Genomic DNA, 22,891 nt, shown 5'->3' with positions numbered 1-22,891 from the left:
TCCTTGACTCCAAGTATTAACTCTGTGCATTTGACTCACAAATACATATGTCTTAGCCCTACTCTCTCTTATGAGATCCATCCCAGTATTTTAGTCTGCCTGTGAGACATCTTAACCTGGGTCACCTGGAGGCACCTCCAATCCAGCACATGTAGAAACTATGTTAGTTTTTTCTACTTTCTTCTTTTGTCCTCAATATTTTCATCTTTGTTACAGATCTTACAATTGACTCCCTTATTGTCTTGAATTTTGTGTTTGTGTGTTTTGTTTGTTTCTGTCAGCCCCTGCCGTCATGGGGACTCACAAATAGTGAAAAGGTCTTGCTTCTGTAGTAGAATCTTTGTGTTTCCACTATGCCTCATTTTGTGTCTTTCATGTATTAGATTCTGCCTTTTAGCATGTGAAAGACTTGTAAAATTTCACAGAAAAAAGTATTTAAAAAGTTTGCTTAATGAGGTGGTTATAAAGGGATTCAAAGCTTTGGTTACTCTTGTTTGGAACAAGAAAGCAAGGTATGATTTCATAGTAAACATTGATGTCCTTTGTGGAAGGGGTGTGAAATAGAAAGCCTTCCAAGTTTGTGAAATGTCGTTAGCTATGAAGGCAGTCTAATCCTTTCCCCAATCTGAAATGATCAAATAAGCAGAAAAGAAGAAAGTTTGGTTGGAAGGGTTCTTCTTTGATAGGTGTGTCTCCGAAGGTCAAGTGGGGAATCCGGCCTTGTTAGTTGGCATTTTTTTCTAATTGGTTATTGTCTCTGTGCTTTAGATTAATATTATTCTAGGTTACTTTAAATTATTATTTACTTATTTTCATCTTAAGTTCTCTATCTTTATATTTCTGTTTAAAAATGAAAGCTCTTCTTGGGTAACATTTTCTGGAATGTCAGGCCAAAAATGGAATTTAATCCTCATTTTATAAAAGCTGGGCTTATAAATTAACAGTGAAAATTTCTGGACATACACCTTTTAGTTAGTTTATTAGATTATGACTCTTTTTATTCCAAACACAACTCTGAGATGGGTCTTCTAACTCACTGATTTTCATTTGCAATTAATTGGGAGTAAGCATCAGAGTTGTTAGGACATCTTTAAAAAAAAAAGGCGATATACTATATCTGACCCCTCTCATCTACTGCCTATTTCTCAAAATCTTTGTGTATGTTATGTTCCGTGTAAAAGTATAACCGAGGCAGCATGTGGAATTAAGATTGCAGACTGTTCTTCCTCCTGGAGAATACAGAGTGGAATTCAGCTCTGTCGCCACCCTGATTACAACCCAGTGGGATCTGCATCAGCCCTTGGGCTTACAGAACTGTGATACAGTAAATGCGTGTTGCCTAACACTGAGCTTGTGGTTATTTGTTTTAGGAGCAAAAGGAAACTAACAGTCCTCTTCTTTATAGCTAATTAGGCTTTTTTATCATATTTTAGGTATAGAGATTTATAATTTCCTTAGAAAATAGCTTATTTTTACTTTATATCAAAGGCAACACTGCTTATTTTCATAGACCAATATTTCTATCCTATAGAAAATTGGGAACAACATATGTTGCTATTGAATATGATTATATCCACCTACATGTTTGTTTGTGAACATATATACATGTATAATGTGTGTATATATACATATGTAAACTATTATGAAAGTATATTTTGGGACCTTGCTGGTGTAGCTCAGTGGATTGAGTGCGGGCCTGCAAACCAGACAATCGCAGTTTGATTCCCAGTCAGGGCACATGCCTGGGTTGCAGACCAGTTCCCAGCAGGGGACTCACAAGAAGCAACCATACATTGATATTTCCCTCCTTCTCTCCTTCCTTTCCCCTCTAAAGATAAATAAATTAAAGAAAATCTAAAAAAAAAGAAAGTGTATTTTGGGATAGTTTATTATATATTTTTGCTATTGAGGTCAACTATTATAGCTTACATATCAAAGTAATCCAACATAATTTTGACAAAATGAGAATACTATAAAAAGGAGCACATATTTAAACCTTCCTGTTTCAGTGGCTTAGGGAGTATGACTTTAGCATATGACAAATAGTCATTTTTTTATTTGGTTTGTCAGGGAACACTATTATCTAGGTTGACAGAAAAGTTGATACTGTCTATTGGCTTTCAAATTTTGAAATCAAATTATAGGCAAAGTATGGTTATCATTGTGAGGAGAATGCAAATGTTTTTAACTTTTGCAAAGTAAATATAAAGAATAGGTAGAGCTGACAGAAATGGAAAGTGAGAGAAAGGGTGGAGGGAGAAAAGTAAAAGTAAAAAAATGTGATGTCATGTTTTACTCGAAAGAAAGATGAGATGCTATCTTTAGATGATAGAATTAAATGCAGAAATTTAAGTTATTCATTAAAGATAATAGTAACCATGAAAGGAAATAAACATATGTGAGTCACTTTTAGAGGAGAAAGAAGGATGGGAGAAGTTCAGGGACTCTAAGTATACTTATTGCCATCAAAGACAATGGAATGTCAAAAGATGCTTTTGAGTAAGTCCAGACCATCAGACATGCTTACTATTTAGAGAGAAGGGATTAACAATCAAATAGATTGAAACAAAGTCCTAAGAGTTGCCTCTGGAGAATACAAGACCTGTCCAGAAGGTTCTCAGCCATGCAATATAAAAAAACAGAGGCATTTATTGAAGAAGATACAAGAAACACTGTACATAGGACAATGACACCTCAGGCTCCTTTAAAGTAGGCACCTTGGGACCTCACACAGTTCTCCCAGTTTCCATCAGCTGCACCATTGTATCTTCCTGAATCTCATCGATGGTCTGAAATCTCTTCCCTTTCAAAGTTGATTTTAGTTTTTTTAAGTTGCAGGGTGCCAAATTTGGGCTGTAGGGGTGCTGAGTCACCTGGGTCATGTGATGCTTCACCAATAACCTACAAGAGACGTGATGCATCCGTGGGCATGTTGTTGTGATGAAGCTGCCAAACACCAGTTGCCCATAGCTGTGGCCTTCTGAATCATCCAAATACTTTCCGAAGAGCAATGTTCAAGCTTAATGCAAAACATGATGCAGATTTGTTGCTCTACTTGCTCAGTTATTTTGAATGCAACGGCCACACAGTACACATGCTCACTCAACAGCATCTACCACCCCCACTGACTGGTACTGTGAAGTGGTCATTCTTCACACATGCGCATTCCAGTCCACTCTCCTCGGCTGCCAGGTTATGTCAATGTCATGTAAACCATTCTCATTATATTAGCAATGGCTTGCCATTTTCTGACAGACCTTGTACAATTGGGTCACCCACATGCACTATTTAATTTTAAAATCAAAGTAATTCTAACACCTGGTTTAGAACAGGATTTGGCAAACTTTTTTGTAAAGGGCTACGTAGCAAATATTTTACCTTTTGCAAGCCATATGACCTTGGTCGAAGGTACTCAGCTGTGCTGTGCAGTGTAAAGCAGCCAACACTGTTTCCACCTGTGAGCATGGCTGTGTGCCGCGGAACTTTGTTTACACATATAGATGATGGCCGTAGTTTGCCGATTTCTTGTTTAAAAGGTCAAAAAGCGCTAAAAGACCCTTTCAAAAAGCAGTGGTCTGCTGAGACCCTCCTGCCCATCCTGCTTTGAAGAAGCTGCTGCTTTAAACTTTGTAGCTGTATTTTTTCTTTTTGGTATTTATCTCCACAGTTCTAAATAAGTTATGAATCAAGGCATACCAGGGTACTTTTATTTCAAAGTAGGAATTTATTGCCAACTCTTGATTCATCAATTTGAGACAGTTTCTTTACACTCTATTAGGATAGTTTAAAAAATGCAACTTTCTTACAGCTTCTTCTCCTTTTCACTCTTGTTTGTTCAAAATTGTTATCAGAAGATTTGGTTAAATCTACATTCAGTGTTGTTGAAACCAGAAAAGCTGATGGTCCTGCTGCCTGTCACTACCAGAAGCAATATGTAGGGACAGGATCGAATCTTTATGGGTGCTTTATTCATCTGCCGGCAATCTGAGAAGACAGTGGGTTATGTACCTGTAAAAAACCATCTTAGCACCTCATTTCGAGCTGACTCTTTCCAGAAGGAGAAGAAAAGGGGAGGTGAAGGGTTTGGAATTCAGGGAAAGGGGTTAATCGGAAAAAAGCTGCAGTGTGGTGATTTTATTAGCATCGCTGCATCTGCTGACTGGTGATTCCCGATCTGCACCTTGGTTAGGGGACATCCTTCCCCTGGAGCACAGTGGCTCACCAGGCTGGCATCTTGATCACTTCCAGTCCTCCTGGGGCACAAAGGTCGACTTGCTCGCAAGCTTCCCAGACTCAGGGTTGGTCCAGCCACACATTCCAGTTTCTGGAACAGCAGCTTTCTACTAGCGTTAATCAATAAGCCTGTTAACTATAACTTAAAGTTAATCATTTTTAACTCTTGAGTTCCCCCTTCATTTTAACTGCTATAACCAAGCAGGTAATGTTCACTCTTGAGTAACTACGCTTGCTTCCTGTCTTCCGCAAATTTTTGGTTCTCCTCAAGTTAATGAACTTTTTTTGTTTAGTTTTCTTTGACAATCATGCCTTCTCTTTTCTTTTTGTAATTGTTGTCTGAAATGATTCTCAGTACCATTTTCCATCAAGTTAAAATTGTCATAGAATCTTCAATTTTGTACTTTTCCCTGGTGTTATGGAGCCCGTGGGAGTGCTGATCCGATCTGGGATGGTTGCTGCCTGAGCTCCTGCACGGCTCTCATGTTAAAGCTGTTGCTATTTGGGGGGAATTAATTTCCCATCTCTTTTGGGTTGCATCTTCTGTTTTCTGTTTCCCCCCGTGTCCTCCGTTTTGGTGCCACAGATTTTTCTAATTGCCCGAGAGGAGTGGCTGAGGAAGGTCAGCCCTGAGCCTGGATGCCAGTTTTTCTGGGAACAGGGTTGCAATGTGTAGCGTTGGTTGTGCAGACCCCTGTTGCAGTCTGTAGCCTTTTGCGTTCAGCCCTTTTCTGTATCTGATGTCTTGCAGTCTGGATCCTACCAAAGGTCAATTTCTTTAGATACTGTGTCTCTTGCCTCTGGACAGGGAGATAGTGGTTGGCACCTAGGAGTTTCTTCATTATTTAAATATATAATATTTAAATATATAATTTAAATATAATTTAAATATATAATATTTGGGGTAATTTTAAATTATATTTTATTGATTATGATATTACAGTTGTCCCAATTTTCTTCTCTGCCTCCCCTCCACGCAGCACCCCCACTCCCTCAGGCAATCCCCCCACCATTGTTCATGCACATGGGTCATGCATGTAAGTTCTTTGGCTACTCCATTCCCTACACTGTATGGTGTATCTGTATGGCTATTCTGTAAGTATCTATTTGTGCTTCTTAATCCCCTCACCTCTTCACCCGTTCCTCCACACTCCCTTCCCATCTGACAACCCTCAAAATGCTCTCTCAATCCATGATTCTGTTTCTGTTCTTTTTGTTTGCTTAGTTTTTTTTTTTAGATTCAATATTGACAGGTACATATTTATTACCATTTTGTTGTCCATAGTCTCAATCTTCTTTTATTAAATAAGTTCCTTTAACATTTCATATAATAATGGCTTAGTGATGATGAACTCTTTTAGTTTTTTCTTTTCTGGGAGGTTCTTTATCTGCCCATCGATTCTAAATAATATCTTTGCTGGGTAGAGGAATCTTGGCTGTAGGTCCCTTGCTTTGATGACTTTGAATATTTCTTCCCAGTCCCTTCTGGTCTGCACTGTTTATTTTGAGAAATTAGCTGACAGTCCTTTGGGGACTCCCCTGGAGATAACTAACTGCTTTTCTCTTGCTGCTTTTAAGATTCTCTGTTTTTAACCTTTGGCATTTTAATTATGAAGTGTCTTGGAGTGGGTCTCCTTGCATCCATCTTGTTTGGGACTCTCTCTGCTTCTTGGACTTGTGTGTCTATTTCATTCACTAAATTAGGGAAGTTTTCTTTCATTATTTTAATAGAATTCCAATTTCTTGTTCTTTCTCTTCTCCTTCTGGCACCCCTATGAGGCAAATGTTGGGATGCTTTAAGTTGTCCCAGAGGCTGCTTATACGATCCTTGTTTTTTCAATTCTTTTTTCATCTTGTTTTGCATCACTGTATTTTGCTCCCTTATGTTCCAATTCATTGATTTGATTCTCTTATTCACTCTAGTGTTGTTTCTCTATAAATTGTTCTTTATTTCAGTTAATGTATCCTTCACTGCTGACTGGATCTTTTTTATGCTGTTGACATCCTCACTATGTTCCTTAAGCAACATTATAACCAGTGATTTGAACTGTGCATCTGTAGCTTGCTTATCTCCATCTTGTTTAACTTTTTCCTGCAGTTTTGATCTGTTCTTTTATTTGGGCCATGTTTCTTTGTTTTCTTGCTTTGGCAGCCTCCCCACGTTTGTTTCTATGTATTAGGTAGAGCTGCTTTAACTCTGTGTCTTGGGGGTGTGGCCTCATGTAGTAGGTGTCCTGTAGGATCCAGTGGCACAGCCTCCCTATCACCTAAGTTGGGTACTAGAGGTGCGCCCTTCGTGTGGGCTGAGTACACTCTCCTCTTGTAGCTGAGCCTTGGTTGCTATTGACAGGTCGATGGGAGGGATTTACCCAAGCCAGTTTGGGTAAATTGGCTGTAACCACTGACCACCAACCTCCTCCCCGCACCGACTTCTATTTTTCATGGGCCCTCTTATCTCCAGGTTTCCCAGGTGGACTGGCTTGTTTTTCATGCTAGCCGTCTCCATCTGGAGACACTTGAGTTTGACCTTCCTCCTCCCTGATATGAAGGGAGTAGGAATGAAGTATGGTCAAAGGCCATTACTTCTTTATCCATTTTCTGTCTTTTGTATTATTCTTTGAATTGCATGTATCTCCTGGTTTCATGAAGATAGAGTGTATGGTATTGTATTTAGATTTCCTTGTTTGGGGATGATTTCTGAGGAAGAAAGGATGGGATAGTATTTACAACTATAACCATGGGTATATGTTAACTGATCATTTTTTTAAATCCTCACCCAAGTATAGTTTTATTGATTTTAGAGAGAGGGATGGAGGGGGGAGAGAGAGACAGACAGACAGACATTGATGTGAGAGATATTTGTTGCCTCTGGCATGTGCCTCAGCTAGGGATTGAACCTGCAACTTAGGTATGTTCCCTGACTAGGAATCAAACTCGAAACCCTTTGGTGTATGGGATGATGCTCCAACCAAATGAATCACCAGCCTGGGCTTTCTATCTGCAACTTAAAAAGACAAGTACCAAATTAATTTTCTTGCAAAAGCAAAGAACAGATCTACGGTCATATCAGTTCCTGTATTATATTAATATGTATGTGTGAGGGAATATATGTAGAAGTATATATAAATTTATATAATTGATATTGTGATATACTCAGAAAACTCTTCTTCAACATTGTGATTATTTTTCTATAATTTTAGAAGTATTTAGGTGAAACTTCATACGGTGAAGTTTGAATTCTTTTCTTATTGTTGTTGTTTGCCTGCTCCAGAATTGGCATTTCTGCTTGGGGTTTTTCCCCCACTATATTTACAACTGAGTAGTATAACAATGGTATATTGACATCATAATTTGAGACAAAACTATATAGATTTCATGGTCATCAGCATAGAGAAAAAGACTATTTCCTCCTGGTCAGAATTTTGGCATATGGAAAACTGGCCTCACATTCTGATACTTCTCTTTCTGGATCTTTTGTGTACTTTTGTTGACTTTGTTATTTCTCAAGCCCAGCATGTTTTTTTGCCCTCTAAACTGTCAGCAAACCTTAGTTTTGAAGAATTGCAGGACAGTAGTAATAACGGGCACTGTTTACTGTACATCTGTGATAAAGGTAAATTGTACCAGATGCTGGAATTACAGCAGTACATGAGCTAGAGATGGCTCTGCCGTTGTAGAATTCCAGGGTGTGCTACCAAGAAAGGAAACATATTGAGGCCCACACCTGTGTGCCTACTGTACAGGTACCTGGGTTTGAAAACCTAATGGATTTCTCACAGGTTGGAGAGGGTGGATGGCATTGTTCTCATGTGAGGGGTGGAGTTTGGATTTCTACCCCGTCCTACCTACTTTAATGCTCACACTTGCCCAGCTAAACAGTTTCATCTCGAGGGGTAGAGTTGATCCCCTTCTTTGTGCTGTCCGTGCCCCATCACACCTGGAATGTCTTACCTCAGTAGTTTAGAAGGGAACACCTGAGATGCAAATAACATATAGAGCCCTTCTTCTATATTTCTGGAAATCCTTTTATTTGAAAGAAAAGTTACTTTTTAATATGTTTAATGATGTTGAAAAAGTAGTAGAATTGTAGCTGGTGGTGTAAACATTTTACTTGGTGTGGGGCAGGGCATTCTTCGACAGGCTAGACAGGCAGTTGCTGCCGTTTGGTATCTTCTTGTCTGTGCCATGCTTGTTCAGCTGACCAGTGGACTGGCTCTCCACTTCAACGGCCACATAAAGGATAAGGGACCTTTTTCTGAGCTTTGACTTTTTTTATAAACGTTACAAATGGACTTGCCCAAGGGCCCAGCCTTTTGTTAGGAGTCCTCACTCCCATTCTCCAGACCGACGTGGACGTGGACTTGCCTCCTCACATCTCTACTCAAATGTCATCCTTTCAATAGGACCTGACCTAATACCTCATTTAAAAACATAAGCTCCCTGTACTCCCCACCCCCCTCACCCTATTCTATTTTCTCTCCCAAATCACTTACAACTTTCCAACATGCCATTTCATTTAAGCATTTGTTTGGTTTGTTAATTTCTGCCTGTTTTCACTCCTCACTGAAAATGTTAGTTTTATTCTTGCAAGGATGGGTTTTTTCTCCTCCATTTTGTTCTTGGATGGTTATAAAAATTCAACATATACTTGTTGCAGAAGTGACTGCCATTGTCATGCAGTCCAGAGTGTTTCTACTTTCTTTCTACTGCCTTTGGCTTTATCAAAAGGTCTAGGTCATGTGGTTCAACCTTTTAGTTTGGTATTATGAGTTTTTTTCACTTTCTCCTTTATTACTCCTTTGTTTCTCCTTTGTCTTCAATCATATGACAAATTTATAATGGATGCCAAGAGTAGTTTTAGGTGCTGGGCATATGAAAGTGAAGACCACTTCTGTACCATGGAACTCACGTTCTAGTCGGGGGAGAATGAGTCATGAAAATGAACAACCCTCCTCTTCTTGGCGGAGGTTGTGTGTGTGGTCCGATCCCTGTAACGTGAGGAGGCGGAGGAAAAGGACTCCTCCCCCCACCCCCACCCCATTTAGCGTCACGTAGTCTGTGCCCACGATTTCCAGTCCGCTTGTTCTATCCTCGAGTATTGGCACCTGGGTAGAAAAAGAAAAACAAACAATTGAATAAAATAATGTAACTTTCGGTACAGGCAATGGGGAAGAGAATCAGCTCCAGAGTGACAGGCAGGAAGGGCATCTTTGAGCAGGGGATACCTGAGCTCAGCCTTTCTCCTTCCTTTCCCGTACTTCTTGTGTTCTCTCTCTGTATCTGTGGTCCATCTGTATCCTTCTGGAGGAAGGACTCTTCTCCAGAATGACTGTTCTGGAGAAACAGAACTAACAGTAGCAGACAGTGGTGTCCCAGAACTTCTGAAAATCAGACAGGTAATCATTCACCATTCCTCTTGCTACTAGACTGAAAAGCTGTCTCATAAACAGTGAGCAGGAATAAAGTTGAGGTCTTTATGTTTATTCTAGTTAACTTGTTTTTATAAACACTGCCACCAGTGCCTCTTCTGATGTAAATTAAAATTCTCTTTTCTGGCCCTGGCTGGTGTAGCTCAGTGGATTGAGCGCGGGTCTGCGAACCAGAGGATCGCGGTTCGATTCCCCGCCAGGGCACATGCCTGGGTTGCAGGCAGGATCCTTGCAGGCCGACTCCCAGCGGGGGACACACGGAAGGCAACCGTACATTGATGTTTCTCTCCCTCTCTCCTTCCCCTCTAAAGATAAATAAAAAAAAAATTCTCTTTTCTGTGTCTTATTTTCCTCAGTGATGCAGCATAAAACTTTATGTTTGAATAAAGAGTTAGAGGCCATGGTAGTTACCTGTAGAATGCTTTACATTCTCTTCATTCATTCATATATGCAAAGCTGCACAGACACTTGGCAGTATCTGTGGAGCGAGTCTTGGGAGTTACTTTAAAAAGATGCCAACGTCATAGCAGCAAGTGGTGAATTGGCTGCATTAAATAAATCTTGAGTTGTGGGAATTTGCATTCTTACATTCTTATTAAAATCCGTTTTGTAGTCAAATACTTTTGGGGGTTTTATAATGAATACATTATTTAAAATTTTCTAGCTTGTCCTTTCTTCTCTTTGGGGATATGCCTGCTTCCATTCTTTGGTCGAAGGCTGTGCATTTCTTTGGACCACACAAGCTTCCAAAACCTTGGCACCCAGGCCTTTGGATGGTAAAATTTTACTGAAAACTATGAATGGGAAGCAGAATTTAAATTTGAAGCATGGTATTTGTGTTATTAAATTAATAACGGTTTAATGTTTTAAAAGTCATACTGGGAATTTTTTGAAATAGAGACATCAATTAAATGCATGTGAAATTTTTATGAATTTGAGAAGTTAACATTTAATTTTTCTGATAAAACTTTGGTTTTAAGATTATAGTACATTTTATCCTGAAGGTTCATATATGGCTTAGTCTCTTTTGCATTTAACTCACCCTTACATCACGGGGAAGGGAGTATACGTGTTTTAGTGAAGAGTTAGATTGCACTGGGTGATGTAGGCTGTAGACTTGAAATAATTAACATTTATCTTTTATTTTTTTAAAGCTCTAATCTAGACATCTGAACCTTTTTTCTCCATAAATTTAGGTTAATCCCAGAATGAAAAATTAACCTTTAAAGTTCTTTATATAGAGAAGACTTCTGAGACTAGAGATACTTCATGAAACTTAATGAAAAATGACATGGCATGATTAACATTCTTTTTAATATCTAGTTATTTAATAAATAAACTAGAAAGTAAGTGATAAGTAAACTATACAGTAAAATGTATACTTTGATGATTACATGTATTTTCTCCTCCTCAAGAAGGAGAGAGCCCTGGCTGGTGTAGCTCAGTGGATTGAGTGCGAGCCTGCAAACGAGACGATTGCAGTTTGATTCCCAGTCAGGGAACATGCCTCAGTTGCAGGCCAGTTCCCGGCAGGGAACCCACAAGAGGCAACCATACATTGATATTTCTCTCCCTTGCTCCTTCCCTTCCCCTCTAAAGATAAATAAATAAAATCTTTTAAAAAAAGGAGAGAATAATTTTATCAAAACTTTGATTATGAGGTAAAATAGAAAATTTCTCCTGGAATTGTTGGTGCTGTTATATTGTGATTACTTTCAGTTAGGATTACATATCACAAAACAATAACTACCTCTCTTGTGGCTTATCTGTGTATATTCTTATTTCCTCCCCTGTAAAACGGGATGGCTGGTATAGATGGTCTATGAAACAATGAAACAATTCTAGTTTTTGAAGTTAAGAATTTACTGGTCAGAGCTCAGCTTGAAAACATCAGTTTTTTTGGTGGTTGTGGGGAAGGGCGGTGGGGATGAGTTGTAAAGTAAGAAATTAACCTATTTGTAAATAATGTAAGTAATATAAAGTTCTCAGTTTTTCCCCATTCCCAGAGTAATTATTTTACCTTGGAGGACTTTTAAAAAAAATGTGTATATAAATTAGTGAATTTTTAGGTCACACAGCAAGACACTAGTATTGTCAGATGAATTAGGAAATTTAAAATACAGTGGTTTGCTCGTCGACTTGCTGCTCCGAGATGCACAGTAATTGTGGAACCATGCTGCGCTACTAAAAACAGTATTCTTATGAGATCGAGATCCTTTTTCTTTCAAGAAGGTTTTCTCATTGCAGATTCAAAGGCCCGGGGAGCTCTACAGGTTCCAGGTGCTGTAGGTTTGAGAGCTGGGTTTTCAGGATGGTACCATTTCTACTTCTCATTCTACAGCATCCTTGAGATAGGGCGATCTAGCCTTTGCTGAACTCCTTCCGGGAATGGAGAACTCACTGTTTCATCACAGAACCTAATCTTCTCTTAAAACCACTGTTTTTGAAAGATCTTTCTTATGTTGAGCTTCAATCTATTTCTTTTTTGTTTATGTAGCTTTTCAGGATAACAAGCAAATCTTTCTTGTGCTTTCTCATTTGATGGGAGTCTCGTGTGGTCATTTCACACTTACACAAATTCACCTATAAAAGCTCAACCAAAGAGAAAGAGTGGGATAAGAATTTGAATATTGTAGCTAATTTAACTTGTATGCACAGTAGTGTGTATCCCAGGGGAAGCACGAAATGAGAGACTCTGCTACAGCTTTGTCATCTCAGCTCCCATGTGCTTATGGCTGGAGTATGATCAGAAGCGGTTTTCACAGAACATGGCCTCCTACGTGGTCCAGATACTTTATCTGGTACTTAAGTGAAAAGACAGTGATCTGCCCCAGTTCTGGTTGAAAACAAAAAGTGTCAGAGTTATTGAAAGGAGTTATGCTTCCAGTATGGTGTCGCCCTGAGAGATTTCCAGGGATAATTTTAATAGTAAGAAATTTGGGCCTTACCAGGTAACATCAAGGGCTCAATGGCCTATAAACTCTGGTTCTTCTTTTTTCCTTTTTGTTCTTCAATGTAAGCAGACCTCAATGATGTCTTTTGATGAGTGAGCCAACTTACTTCTATCTCCCATATGAATTTTTTAATAATCTCAGTTTGTTAATAATCACCTCTTAAATTTTAAAAAAATACTCTAAATGTGGCATGAACACTGTTGTATAGAACAAGATTATTGCTTGCTCTATTCTGGACACAGTACTTCTATTATCATAGCTTAAGGCCGTGGTGATGTTTTTAGCAGACTTGTCACACTGTTGAGTCACTGGAGCCTGTGGTCCACTAGGCCTCCACAGTGGGTCTTCGAGGTTGTCAGTAATGTGGTCAGTCAGCCCCATGTTCTGTTAGTGGCATCGTCTGGCCTCCCCAGGTTTTGAGACTTCTACATCCCCTTTCTTTCCTTTGCATGAAGATTCCTTCCTATACTTCTAAAGATATCTGTTCCAAATAGCTTGTTAGTGTTCTTTATTTTGTGTACCCGTATAGATGTCGTGTGTGAAGGGAACTATTAGGTATTACGGTTTAAAAAAGAAATCACATTTTTGGAAGTAAAAGTTCTCCTCATTTTCATGTAAACATTTTGAAAGTGTAACACACAGAAAACTACTCAAACGAGTGTAGCCAGGACACACCTCACGGAGTAGACTGTTCCTCTGGAAGCTCTTGGGCCCCTTTGACTCACTGCCCTTCCCCTCACAAGGGGTAACCAGTCTCCTGACTTCTAACCTTGTGAACTAATTCTGCTTGTTTCTGAGCTTATCTGCACGAAATCACACACAGTATGTACTTTTTTTTGTATTTGGCTCTTTTGATTAATGTTATGCCGTATGTTCACTCATATTATTGCAGAACATTGTATTGTAGTTTGTTCATTCATGTTGATGTTTAGTATTCCACTGCAATATGTATCCATTCTACCAGTGATGAATATTGGGTTTGTACTGGTCTTTGGTAATTGTGTATACTTGTTTTTGTTGAATATATACTTGAGAGTAGGATGTTTCTGTTAGATACTACCAGTTTTCCAAAGTTATTATACAAATAAATTTACACTCCCATCATCTGTATCTGAGAATTCTGGTTGTTCCAGGTGCCCACAATCCTAACCCTAACCTTCATTAATTCTAAGATCAACATCTTAACAATATTGAGCTTCAGTTTTCACAAAATGAATGTCAATCTATGAAACTCTTCTTGAATTTTTCCCAATCCTTTATGTTTTAATATAGAAGTTTTATATATTTTGTTATACTCATCCCTAAATATTTTATTTTTGATGCTATCATAAATATTGCTTTTAAAAATTTCATTTTTCTCTTTGTCACTGGCTTGTCCTATTTGCTGAGATACTTTTTATTGTGCGTTGGTGGTGAATATTCAAGTGCTTGTATTTCATCTCCTCTGATGATCATGTAATTTTTATGCTTGTTTTTCCTCTGTTGATTTGGTGAGTGACCTTGGTTGACTTTTGAATTTTAAACCATTCCTTCATTACTGGAATAAATTCCACTTGGTCATGGTGTATTATCCTTTGTATATATCACTGAGTTTGATAAATCTAAGATTTTGCATGTGTATCGCATGTAGGTTTTTGTAATTTTTGTAGTCTTTCTTGTCCTTGTAAGGTGTGGTATTGATATTATGCTGTTCTTGTAAGAAGATCTGGGAGAATTTTCCTCTTTTTTTTTAGTTTCTAGAAGTATTTGTGTAAGATAAACACTATGTCTTCCTTAAACATTAGGAACATTTTAACTATGAAGTAATCAGAGCCTGGTATTTTCTTTTTTATTTATTTTACTTACTTTATTTTTTTACTTTTTTATTGAACTTATTGGAGTGACATTGGTTAATACAATTATATAGGTTTCAGGTGTACAGTTCTACAATGCATTAATTGTACATTGTATTGTGTGTTTACCACCCTAGGTCGAGTCTCCTTCCATCAGCATTTATCCCCCTTACACCCTCTCGGACTCCCCCTCCCTGCTTTCCCTCTGGTAATCTCTGGGTACCATACTGTTCCTTCTCTGTTTGTTTCTAGATCCCTTCACCTATTTTATTTAGCCCCACAACACCCAGGCTCTCTGCTTGGGTGACACAACCTTAGCGCACTGCTCTCTGACAGCTGTCGGTCTGTTCTCTATGAGTCTGTTTCTATTTTGTTAGTGTGTTTTGTTCATTATTCGTCTTTCTCCAACTGGCTTATTTCACTTAGCATAAAGCTCTCCAGGTCCATCCATGCTGTCCCAAAGGATGAGATTGTCTTCTTTATTATGGCTGAGTAGTATTCCATCACAGCCTGTTATTTCCTTTATGAGAAAGATTTTTATAAGTAATACATTCAATTTATTTAACTGTCTTTTTGTACTATCATAGTTTCTATTTTATTGTCATTTTAATATTAAAATTTATACTTATTTATGTTTAGAGATAGGGGAAGGAGGGAAAAAGAGAGGGAGAAAAACATCATTGATTGCCCCTCAGTTGTCCCTCACACACACCCCTGCAACCAGCCAGCAACCCAGGCATGTGTTCTGACCACACTTTGAACTGGGGGCCTCTCACTTTGCGATGATGCTCAACCAAGAGAGCCATGCCAGTCAGGGCTATTGCCAGTTTTGATGAGTTGTATTTTTCAAAGAATTTGTTTGTTTTATGTAAATTGTCAGTTTCATAGCTCTGATGACCGGTAAGATCTTTGGTGGTATCTCTTGTTTTCCTTCTTGATGTTGGAAATTTATTTATTTATTTTTGACCAATACTATTAGGTATGTCTCAATTTTATGAAACCTTTTATAGAACTGAGTTTGATATATTTGTTTATTTCATTGAATTTTGCTCTATCTTTTGTCTATCTGTACTTAGCTAGCTCTTCTTTTTCTAGCTCCTTGATTTTAGGTCTTCTTTTTTGCTAATATTTGCATAAATATACCATTAAACACTGCTTTAGCTGCATCACACAATTTTTGTTTTTAATTATTTCCAAGTTAGAACTGTTTTCTAATTTTTATACTTTTAATCTATAGATTATTCAGAAATGCATTTCCTGATTTCCAAACAGGCAGATAATTTCCAGATACCTTTCTGCAGTTGATTCCACTGTAACCAGTGAGCATATTCTGAATAATTCTAGACGTCTAAACTTGGTGTGTATTTATTTCATGTGCACTTGTAAAGAAGGTATTTTCTAATCTTTTAGGGTACAGTGTTTTGGGTGTATGTATATAATATAAGTAATTTAGGTCATTTTGTTAATTGTGTTGTTCAGACTATGTCTCGTTGACATAGTCAACGAGTCTGTTTTTCCGTCATAAATTTGACACTGTGATTGTGAATTTTTTAAATTGGCTCATTTTGGCAGTATATAGGTATTGAAATTATACTATCAGGTACATCCAAATTTAGAGATAAAATTTTTGTTCTGCTAGACCTTTTTATCATCATGTGATACCCCCTTTACTTTTAGTGATATTTCTTAACGTCTCTTATTCCTGGTGTTAGATTACAGATTTTTAAAGCCAGAAGTAGAGATTTATAGTTTTGTCTTTGAACTCCTCAGGTATTATTTTCAACCCAGCATAAAACCTCTTGGTCCCTTCTAGTTTCCCTGAATTCTTTGGGAACATACTCGGTTAAAGTCGCGTCAGCTCGTCTTCCTCTCCTAGTCTTTTCCCAAGTTTGCTCTTGGTTGGTCTATTTCAGGAAGGCAGAGGCACATTCTGGAGACCGGACTAGCTCATAATAAACTCTGTATTCACTTGTGCCTTTTCTGGCTTAATTCTTTCCTCTGCTAGTCTTTGCTCCAGCACCACTTTCTGGAACTCCTTGTTTTCCCCTACTCTGTCTGTGCTTGGTGTCACTCCTGTCCCCTGCCTGCCCCAGTCTCCACACCTGCGCCGACAGCTGTGTCTTTCCTGGGTGCATTCTGGGGCATCTGGTTCTCTTCTGGTCTTGCACAGAGGGGAGAATAACTTCAAAGGATGGTGATAGAAGTAGTTAGAATGTACACTCATACAAAACTCCGTAGTTCTCTACATAAGTTCTAATGACCCAACTTCTTCCTTTGCAGGAAAATCTTTTTTATTGCTTACCAAGTATTTGATTTCATGATTTTGAGGATTTATGTTTGGAACCTTCCCTCACTTGTGAAACACTAGACACACTTACGCAAAGACTACAGTTTTCCACTGTTTCACTCTTGTGTCCTCTACACCTCAGCTCCCTGTAGTACATTGTGCAGAGGCCATGGGTCCTGTAGGATCACTAATGATGAAGCCATTGAGGCCAAGAGGAATGATTTGCCTGGATCCATAGAGTTAAGTAGTGATGGTAATAGATATGATCCCCTGCCTTATCCTTAAATAATGTTTCTTTTTGTTAAGTTCTTTCATCTATTTTTTTCTTTGTTAAAAAATACACCTTTGTCTCTGCTATTTATTAAGCATCTGACCTTGAGTAAGTTAATTTACCTACCTGTACCTTGCTTTCCTCACTTCTAAAATGGATTGGTAACCACTTCATGAGTCTGTTGGAGGATAAATGAGTTAATCATATAAAACATGCAGTACCTGTTATATGCCCTGGCCTACAGTAGGTAGTCAAACAAATTACATGCTATTATGATTATGATGATGAAGATAATGATGGACATGTTAAAATCTTATTTTCTGGCTACATTGTACCAAATTCACAGAGTTAAATTCTATAAGGACATTTCTAATTTTCCATTAACTTTCATTTTACAATTGTTCTTATTTCTAGTAGTTAAGATTTTCTTGTGAAAATACAAAGCCACGAAAAGGCAGTTACATTATTGAGCACTGTGATTACCACCACTGTTAACACAGCCCTTCTCTGGACATTGGCTTTTCTTTGCAGAGATTTCCTCTCATTTTGGCCTTGTCACCATTGCAGGGTGTTTTTCTCCTGTTGGACCACAGGCATTTTATTTAGAAACCTCCGCATTTTCTCTCTTTTGATTATTGACACAATCTCATTGCTCAATAGTTACAGCATTTTAGTATCTGGCTTGCTAGTTTATTCCTCTGGGTATTGCAGGTGGAAAATTGTTGTTCTTCAGAACTATGGCTAATATAAATTTTCTAAGTTGTAGGGGCAAATGTCATGTCATCTACCTACAGCAAACAAACATCTGTTACTGTTAATAACAGTACCTGTTTGGAACAACTTTTACATTGATCATTAAAAGTACCCCATAATGGTCTTCTTCCCATAATGCATATGTTTTAGTTTCCTATATCAGATCACCCTGTAGACTATTTTAAAATTCTAGTAGTGTTTAAGTTAACCATGCATTATTTAAAAAGAACAGGTAATATACTATCAGAAGTGGAGAAAACATAGTGTATATTATGTGATTTTTCAATACTTTAATGATCCTAGGAGTGTGATAAGATTTACTTCATAGCACATGTACTAGAGACATTTTCAAAATAATTTAAAAGTTATATGTGTTAGATATTTTTACACTCTGAAAGTAGATTAAGTGTCACAATCATGAAAAAATACAGTATATTTTTCCAAGTGATTAATTGTGTGAACCATGACATGTATGTGAACATCTTTTCATGTTTGATCAGTTTTATTCCTGATGGTAATAAAAGGAAGTAAATGAAATGCAAAGTGTTGACTGCAAGGTAATGGTTGAAATTTTTACGTGCATAAAGGAGTCAGGGTGAATTTATGGTCTTGTGGTAGCTGTTGGCTGTTAATGCTCTATGTGTATTTTTATAGTGATCTATCGCACAGTGGCCCAAACGCCATGGGTAAAAAAGCACAGTTGGTGTGTACTGTGTTTGTTGATTTACCTGTATTGGATGTGTAAAATATGAACTGATATTCCTTTCAGATAGCTTCTGTTTTTGTGCAGGGTTAGATGTGTGATCACAGTTAGCCTTTCTTTCTTTGACGTGAATGAAATGCAATATCAATATGGAATGGGGCCAATGAAAGTGGCCCAGTCTTTTTTATATTCTGTCAACATGTATTTCACTTAAAAACTTTTTTGGGGGTGCTGAATATGTGATCCAAGATACGTCAAATTACTTTTATCCCTTTCCTTAATTTTATAAAACCTTTAACTTCTGTACTCTTTTGAATCAAGGGGGAAAATGTCTTAGTTTCAACTCCCGGGCTTCATTTTCCGGAACATCTTAGATCCCACAAGTTCGCGGGAGGGAGAGAAGTCCTGTGGCTCGACAGCCCCACCTGCTGCGGCTTGTCTGCTGCCCCCTTTGCCACTGAGCAGATCCTCTCCCTGGCTGGGGCTTGATTTCCGTATTTTAAATCAGCCTTTGGTTTCATCTCTCTCATCCGACTTCTAGGCAGGAAGATGTATACCTTAAATTGCACTGGTGTCTCTGAGGGGTAATTGTTTACTTTAGTCTTAGTTGATGAGATCTGCTTCTACAAACGGAACCTGAGAAAAAAGTAGACGACTTAATAGATGCCACCTTTTAAGTAATTTAATATAAGAAAGCAAACTTTTTAGAATACACCATCTATTATAAACATGTTTAAAATCAACAGATTTTTATCTCCAGTGCTATAATATATCAAAAACGAACTCAGTGGAAGTTAATAGAAATTAATTAAATTCAACTCCTTTTGTAAGAAGGCTATTTTTACCAGGGTAATGTAATACTCCATGGATCTACACCAGAAGTCCTGGGTAGGTTTGGTGAAGTGTGTTGCTCATGGCATGGCTTTAGCAAAAAGATTCAGATATGGAAGATTACTGGGGGGACTATTTCTTGCTCTCTTTTCTGCATGGTCTAGAGGCCATTGTATACCCCAGTGTTCTCCCTGTTTAGGACCGAGACGATTGTCACTAGCTCACCTTTTATAGCACAATCACCTTGAATTGGTAAAGATCTCTGATTACAGATTCTGATTGAGGGGTATCTTATGCTTTTCTTACCTTGTTTGTAATCACTTCTCACATCTTTGTGGTCTGTATTTGGGCAATAGAATCAGGCAAAATTTCCTAATAAATCATTAGTGTTTCCACTTAAAAGCCTAGTATTAGAAGCAAATGGAATGCCTTTTATTGTGGTTGGAATATCTCTTAAGATACTCTATAGAAAACTTAATTTTGAAATGCCAAAAGCTTAGCTAAGGAGAATTCCTTTGCATTTTTAAGGCCCATTATTTTATCAAGTTCATTTCCTAAAAAGCTATGTATCTGGGCCACATTTCAGTAGCTTTTTGCATAGATGCTTTACAAGAATTATTGTTTAATGGTATGCACTTGACTTATTATTTAATAGTACAGGACAGTTAAAGAGGAGGCTGTGTGACAACCTCATCTTGTTTCTATTAGTTTTTGTAGAATTGCACTGGGATTCTGTGGGTAATGTTAGTTCTTAATACTTTATAAAGATTTATGTAGTAAAGGTTGAGAGCTTTATCCTAGAATTTCCATTTCTTTTCCTAAACTGGTATCCTTTTATTGGAAACTGAGTCATTTATAGCTCAAAAGTTTCCCAGTTTGAGAGGCTTTCTAAGAATCACAGAACCAAATTGATTATAGCTTTGCTCTTCCGGTAAAAACTTCACTATTTTTTTCATTGGTTCATGTTCTTGTCTCATTAGTATAATGCTTCACTTTCATACCTTTTCTAGAAATGGGAAGTGTGTAAGTAACTGAATGAACTACATTATTTAATTCTAAGCTACAGTATCAGTATATCTAGCCATATATCAAGTTGAGAAAACATTTATTTCCTTAAGCCTTACACTCCTAAGCAGTTGTTTTTAAAAAACCATACTTGGAAATCTCCTAAATCAGTACCACGGTTGAGTGAATCCCCGTTTCAACTCTGACACAGTTTGAGCTGCTGACGCCTACAGCACATGGGACCCAGTGGAGACCTTCCTCCGGGTCTCGCTGCAAATCTTAGAGCTGAGGACATGCAGAGAGCGTGGCGCTCCAGATAGGCACAGGGTTGATGGTCACCCCGCCTCATTCGTATATTCCAAAGCAATCAATATTGCCATCCCAGATTTCTGCCTTTTGATTTTTTTTTGCTCTGCAGCTTTGGGATCTCAGTTGAACTTCCAATCCTCAGCTTCAGAATGTATCCTCAAGCAGATCTTTCTCTTCCAGAATATTCTTGGGATTACCTAAATTGTAGTTTATAAAAGAACCTCCATGAAATGTGTGTATATATATATATATATATATAGATATATAGATATATATATACACATACATACATATACACACACTTTGATTTACTTATTCACATTAAACAGGATAAAATGCTGAATATCTATTGAAGTAAATAGCTAACTTTTGATCTTGGTATTTAAACATTTTTATTACTAGAGCATATTTTTAATGAGCCAGTTTATTTCTTTTAAATTAAAACATGTGTTACTTATGTGAAAAGCTTGAGTCATGAAACTTGTTGATGGTTCTACAGGATCCTGGCTACTGGGTGAAGATCCATCACTTAGAGTACACAGACGGAGGGATTCTGGATCCAGATGACATCTTGGCGGATGTCGTGGAAGACAAAGATAAGGTAGATGACTGTAAACGTATTCCTTTCTGTTTCCTCCGTAGAGCTATGTGTTTTTCCAGGGGTTGAGATCCTTAACAAACCCATGCGTCAGTTATTATTAAAAGATACCATCTGTTCAGGTTCCACCTGGATAGCCCATAAATCAAAGTTCCCCATCAGGTGTTTGGAAAAACGTTGTCAAAGTTTGGGAATCTGTTCATGGTGCCTAATTAGTAGATACTTCATTCCCAAGAGTTCCTGATATATCTCAGAAATTAGTGTCGGGCTCTGAGGCTGTCGGAGTTCTCACTGTCATTGATGTCTCTGGAGTTTACTCTTGGCCCTTGCTAAATATTCAACTTGTGCCTGAGATTTGAACATGTTTCAAAGTAGAGAATAAAATAGGGAGGAAAGCCTTGTAATCAACTATGGTGAAGACTTTTCTTAAAGTAGTTGCCCGCAACTATCCTTGTGATAGTTTTGTTTTCATTGCTAAAGTAAAACACTGAATTGAATATTCCAAGAAAAAGTTTGGACATGTTTTGCCACCTACTTGGGAATAATCCCATTGCAAATATCTTGTTTTAATGGGATTTTTTTTTCCTCTGAGGCCTAACTGAAAAAGGTATAAAGTGTTCCTTTGCAATAAACTGGATTATTGATGTTGGGGCATTGTTTGTTACTACTTGTGTGCTAAGCGCCTCTTAACAATGGTTAATGTGTTCTTCAGAATTGAACTACAGCTGTCCCTGCCCAGTCATTGCATCAGAGTTTCTGCTGTGCATCCTTTGTGCTGCGAGCACTAGGCCAATTTATATCTATAAACACACTTCTCTGCATTGTTTTTTGCAATATCAGGTATGGGTGCATGGGTATGTGTGTGTGTTAAACAGCTGGACTGGAATGTAAGTTAGTGATTTATTGAACTTAGGCAAAACTTAGATTTTTTTCATCTTTTGGGGCTTTTCAAATTTAATTAGTCTTTGCAGACATCCTGCCCACTTATTTTTCCTATTTGCTGTTGGGACTCAATCCTGGTTTGGTTTGCCTTGCATTGCAATTAGCCACTTTATAAGGGACTTATCACCCTAACTAGAGTATAAGCTCCTAGAGGACATGAACCAGGATATTTTTATTCCTTTTATGTTCCTTGTGTTAATAACATCTGGTACAATATCTTATCCAAACTCAATTCTCAAAGAACACTTACTGAATTAGTGAGTGGAAAAGACGGCTTTATTCTCTACAATTGACTCTGGTTTTATGTGGTTTTAATGCATACCTTTTTTTGTTTGGTCTCACAGTGAATAATAACATATTGATTCTGTTCATACCTTTAGAGGAGGACTTTGACTTCTGTATTTACTGTTTCACTTTCTGCTGCTTCTCCACAGCCATCTTCCTCCTTTGAACTAGGCTGGGCACTCAGGTCGTTAATGAAGAAGATCTCCCTTTCTCAGGTTTCACCGATGTCCAGTGTACCAACATGAAAAGCCACCAAGTGGCCGGTTTAAGCAGAGCGGAAGAAATGTCTCACCCCAGCTCACCCAAGGCCTCGTTACAAGGCTGTTTCCATGAACAGGGCCCAGAGAAATAGTTCGCTCTGCGGAGCTCCTCCTTTTAGAGAATTCTTCTTAATCACCTTAGACTCAGAAGCAGCCTCATTGTGTGTGATGGGACTCACTTCAAATTAGGTGGAAATGT

General features: G+C 38.0%; 1 protein-coding gene and 1 pseudogene across 1 annotated transcript in view; both read left to right on the top strand.

The window, feature by feature from the left end:
* The window catches only part of PARD3B (par-3 family cell polarity regulator beta), a 976,716-nt gene that overhangs the window by 120,573 nt on the left and 833,252 nt on the right, over window positions 1-22,891 (top strand). The window contains exon 2 of the mRNA XM_037043522.1: window positions 21,107-21,208. Coding sequence (XP_036899417.1) covers window positions 21,107-21,208 — 102 coding nt within the window. The remainder of the gene's footprint in view (window positions 1-21,106; window positions 21,209-22,891) is intronic.
* LOC118986033 (uncharacterized) lies at window positions 9,182-9,342 on the top strand (annotated as a pseudogene).

The sequence above is a fragment of the Sturnira hondurensis genome, unplaced genomic scaffold, assembly GCF_014824575.4.
Source record: "Sturnira hondurensis isolate 20B ecotype Veracruz unplaced genomic scaffold, ASM1482457v3 Scaffold0004136, whole genome shotgun sequence".
NCBI lineage: Eukaryota > Metazoa > Chordata > Mammalia > Chiroptera > Phyllostomidae > Sturnira > Sturnira hondurensis.
The sequence above is the reverse complement of the archived record's forward strand: the minus strand, read 5'-3'. Positions and strand labels throughout refer to the sequence as shown.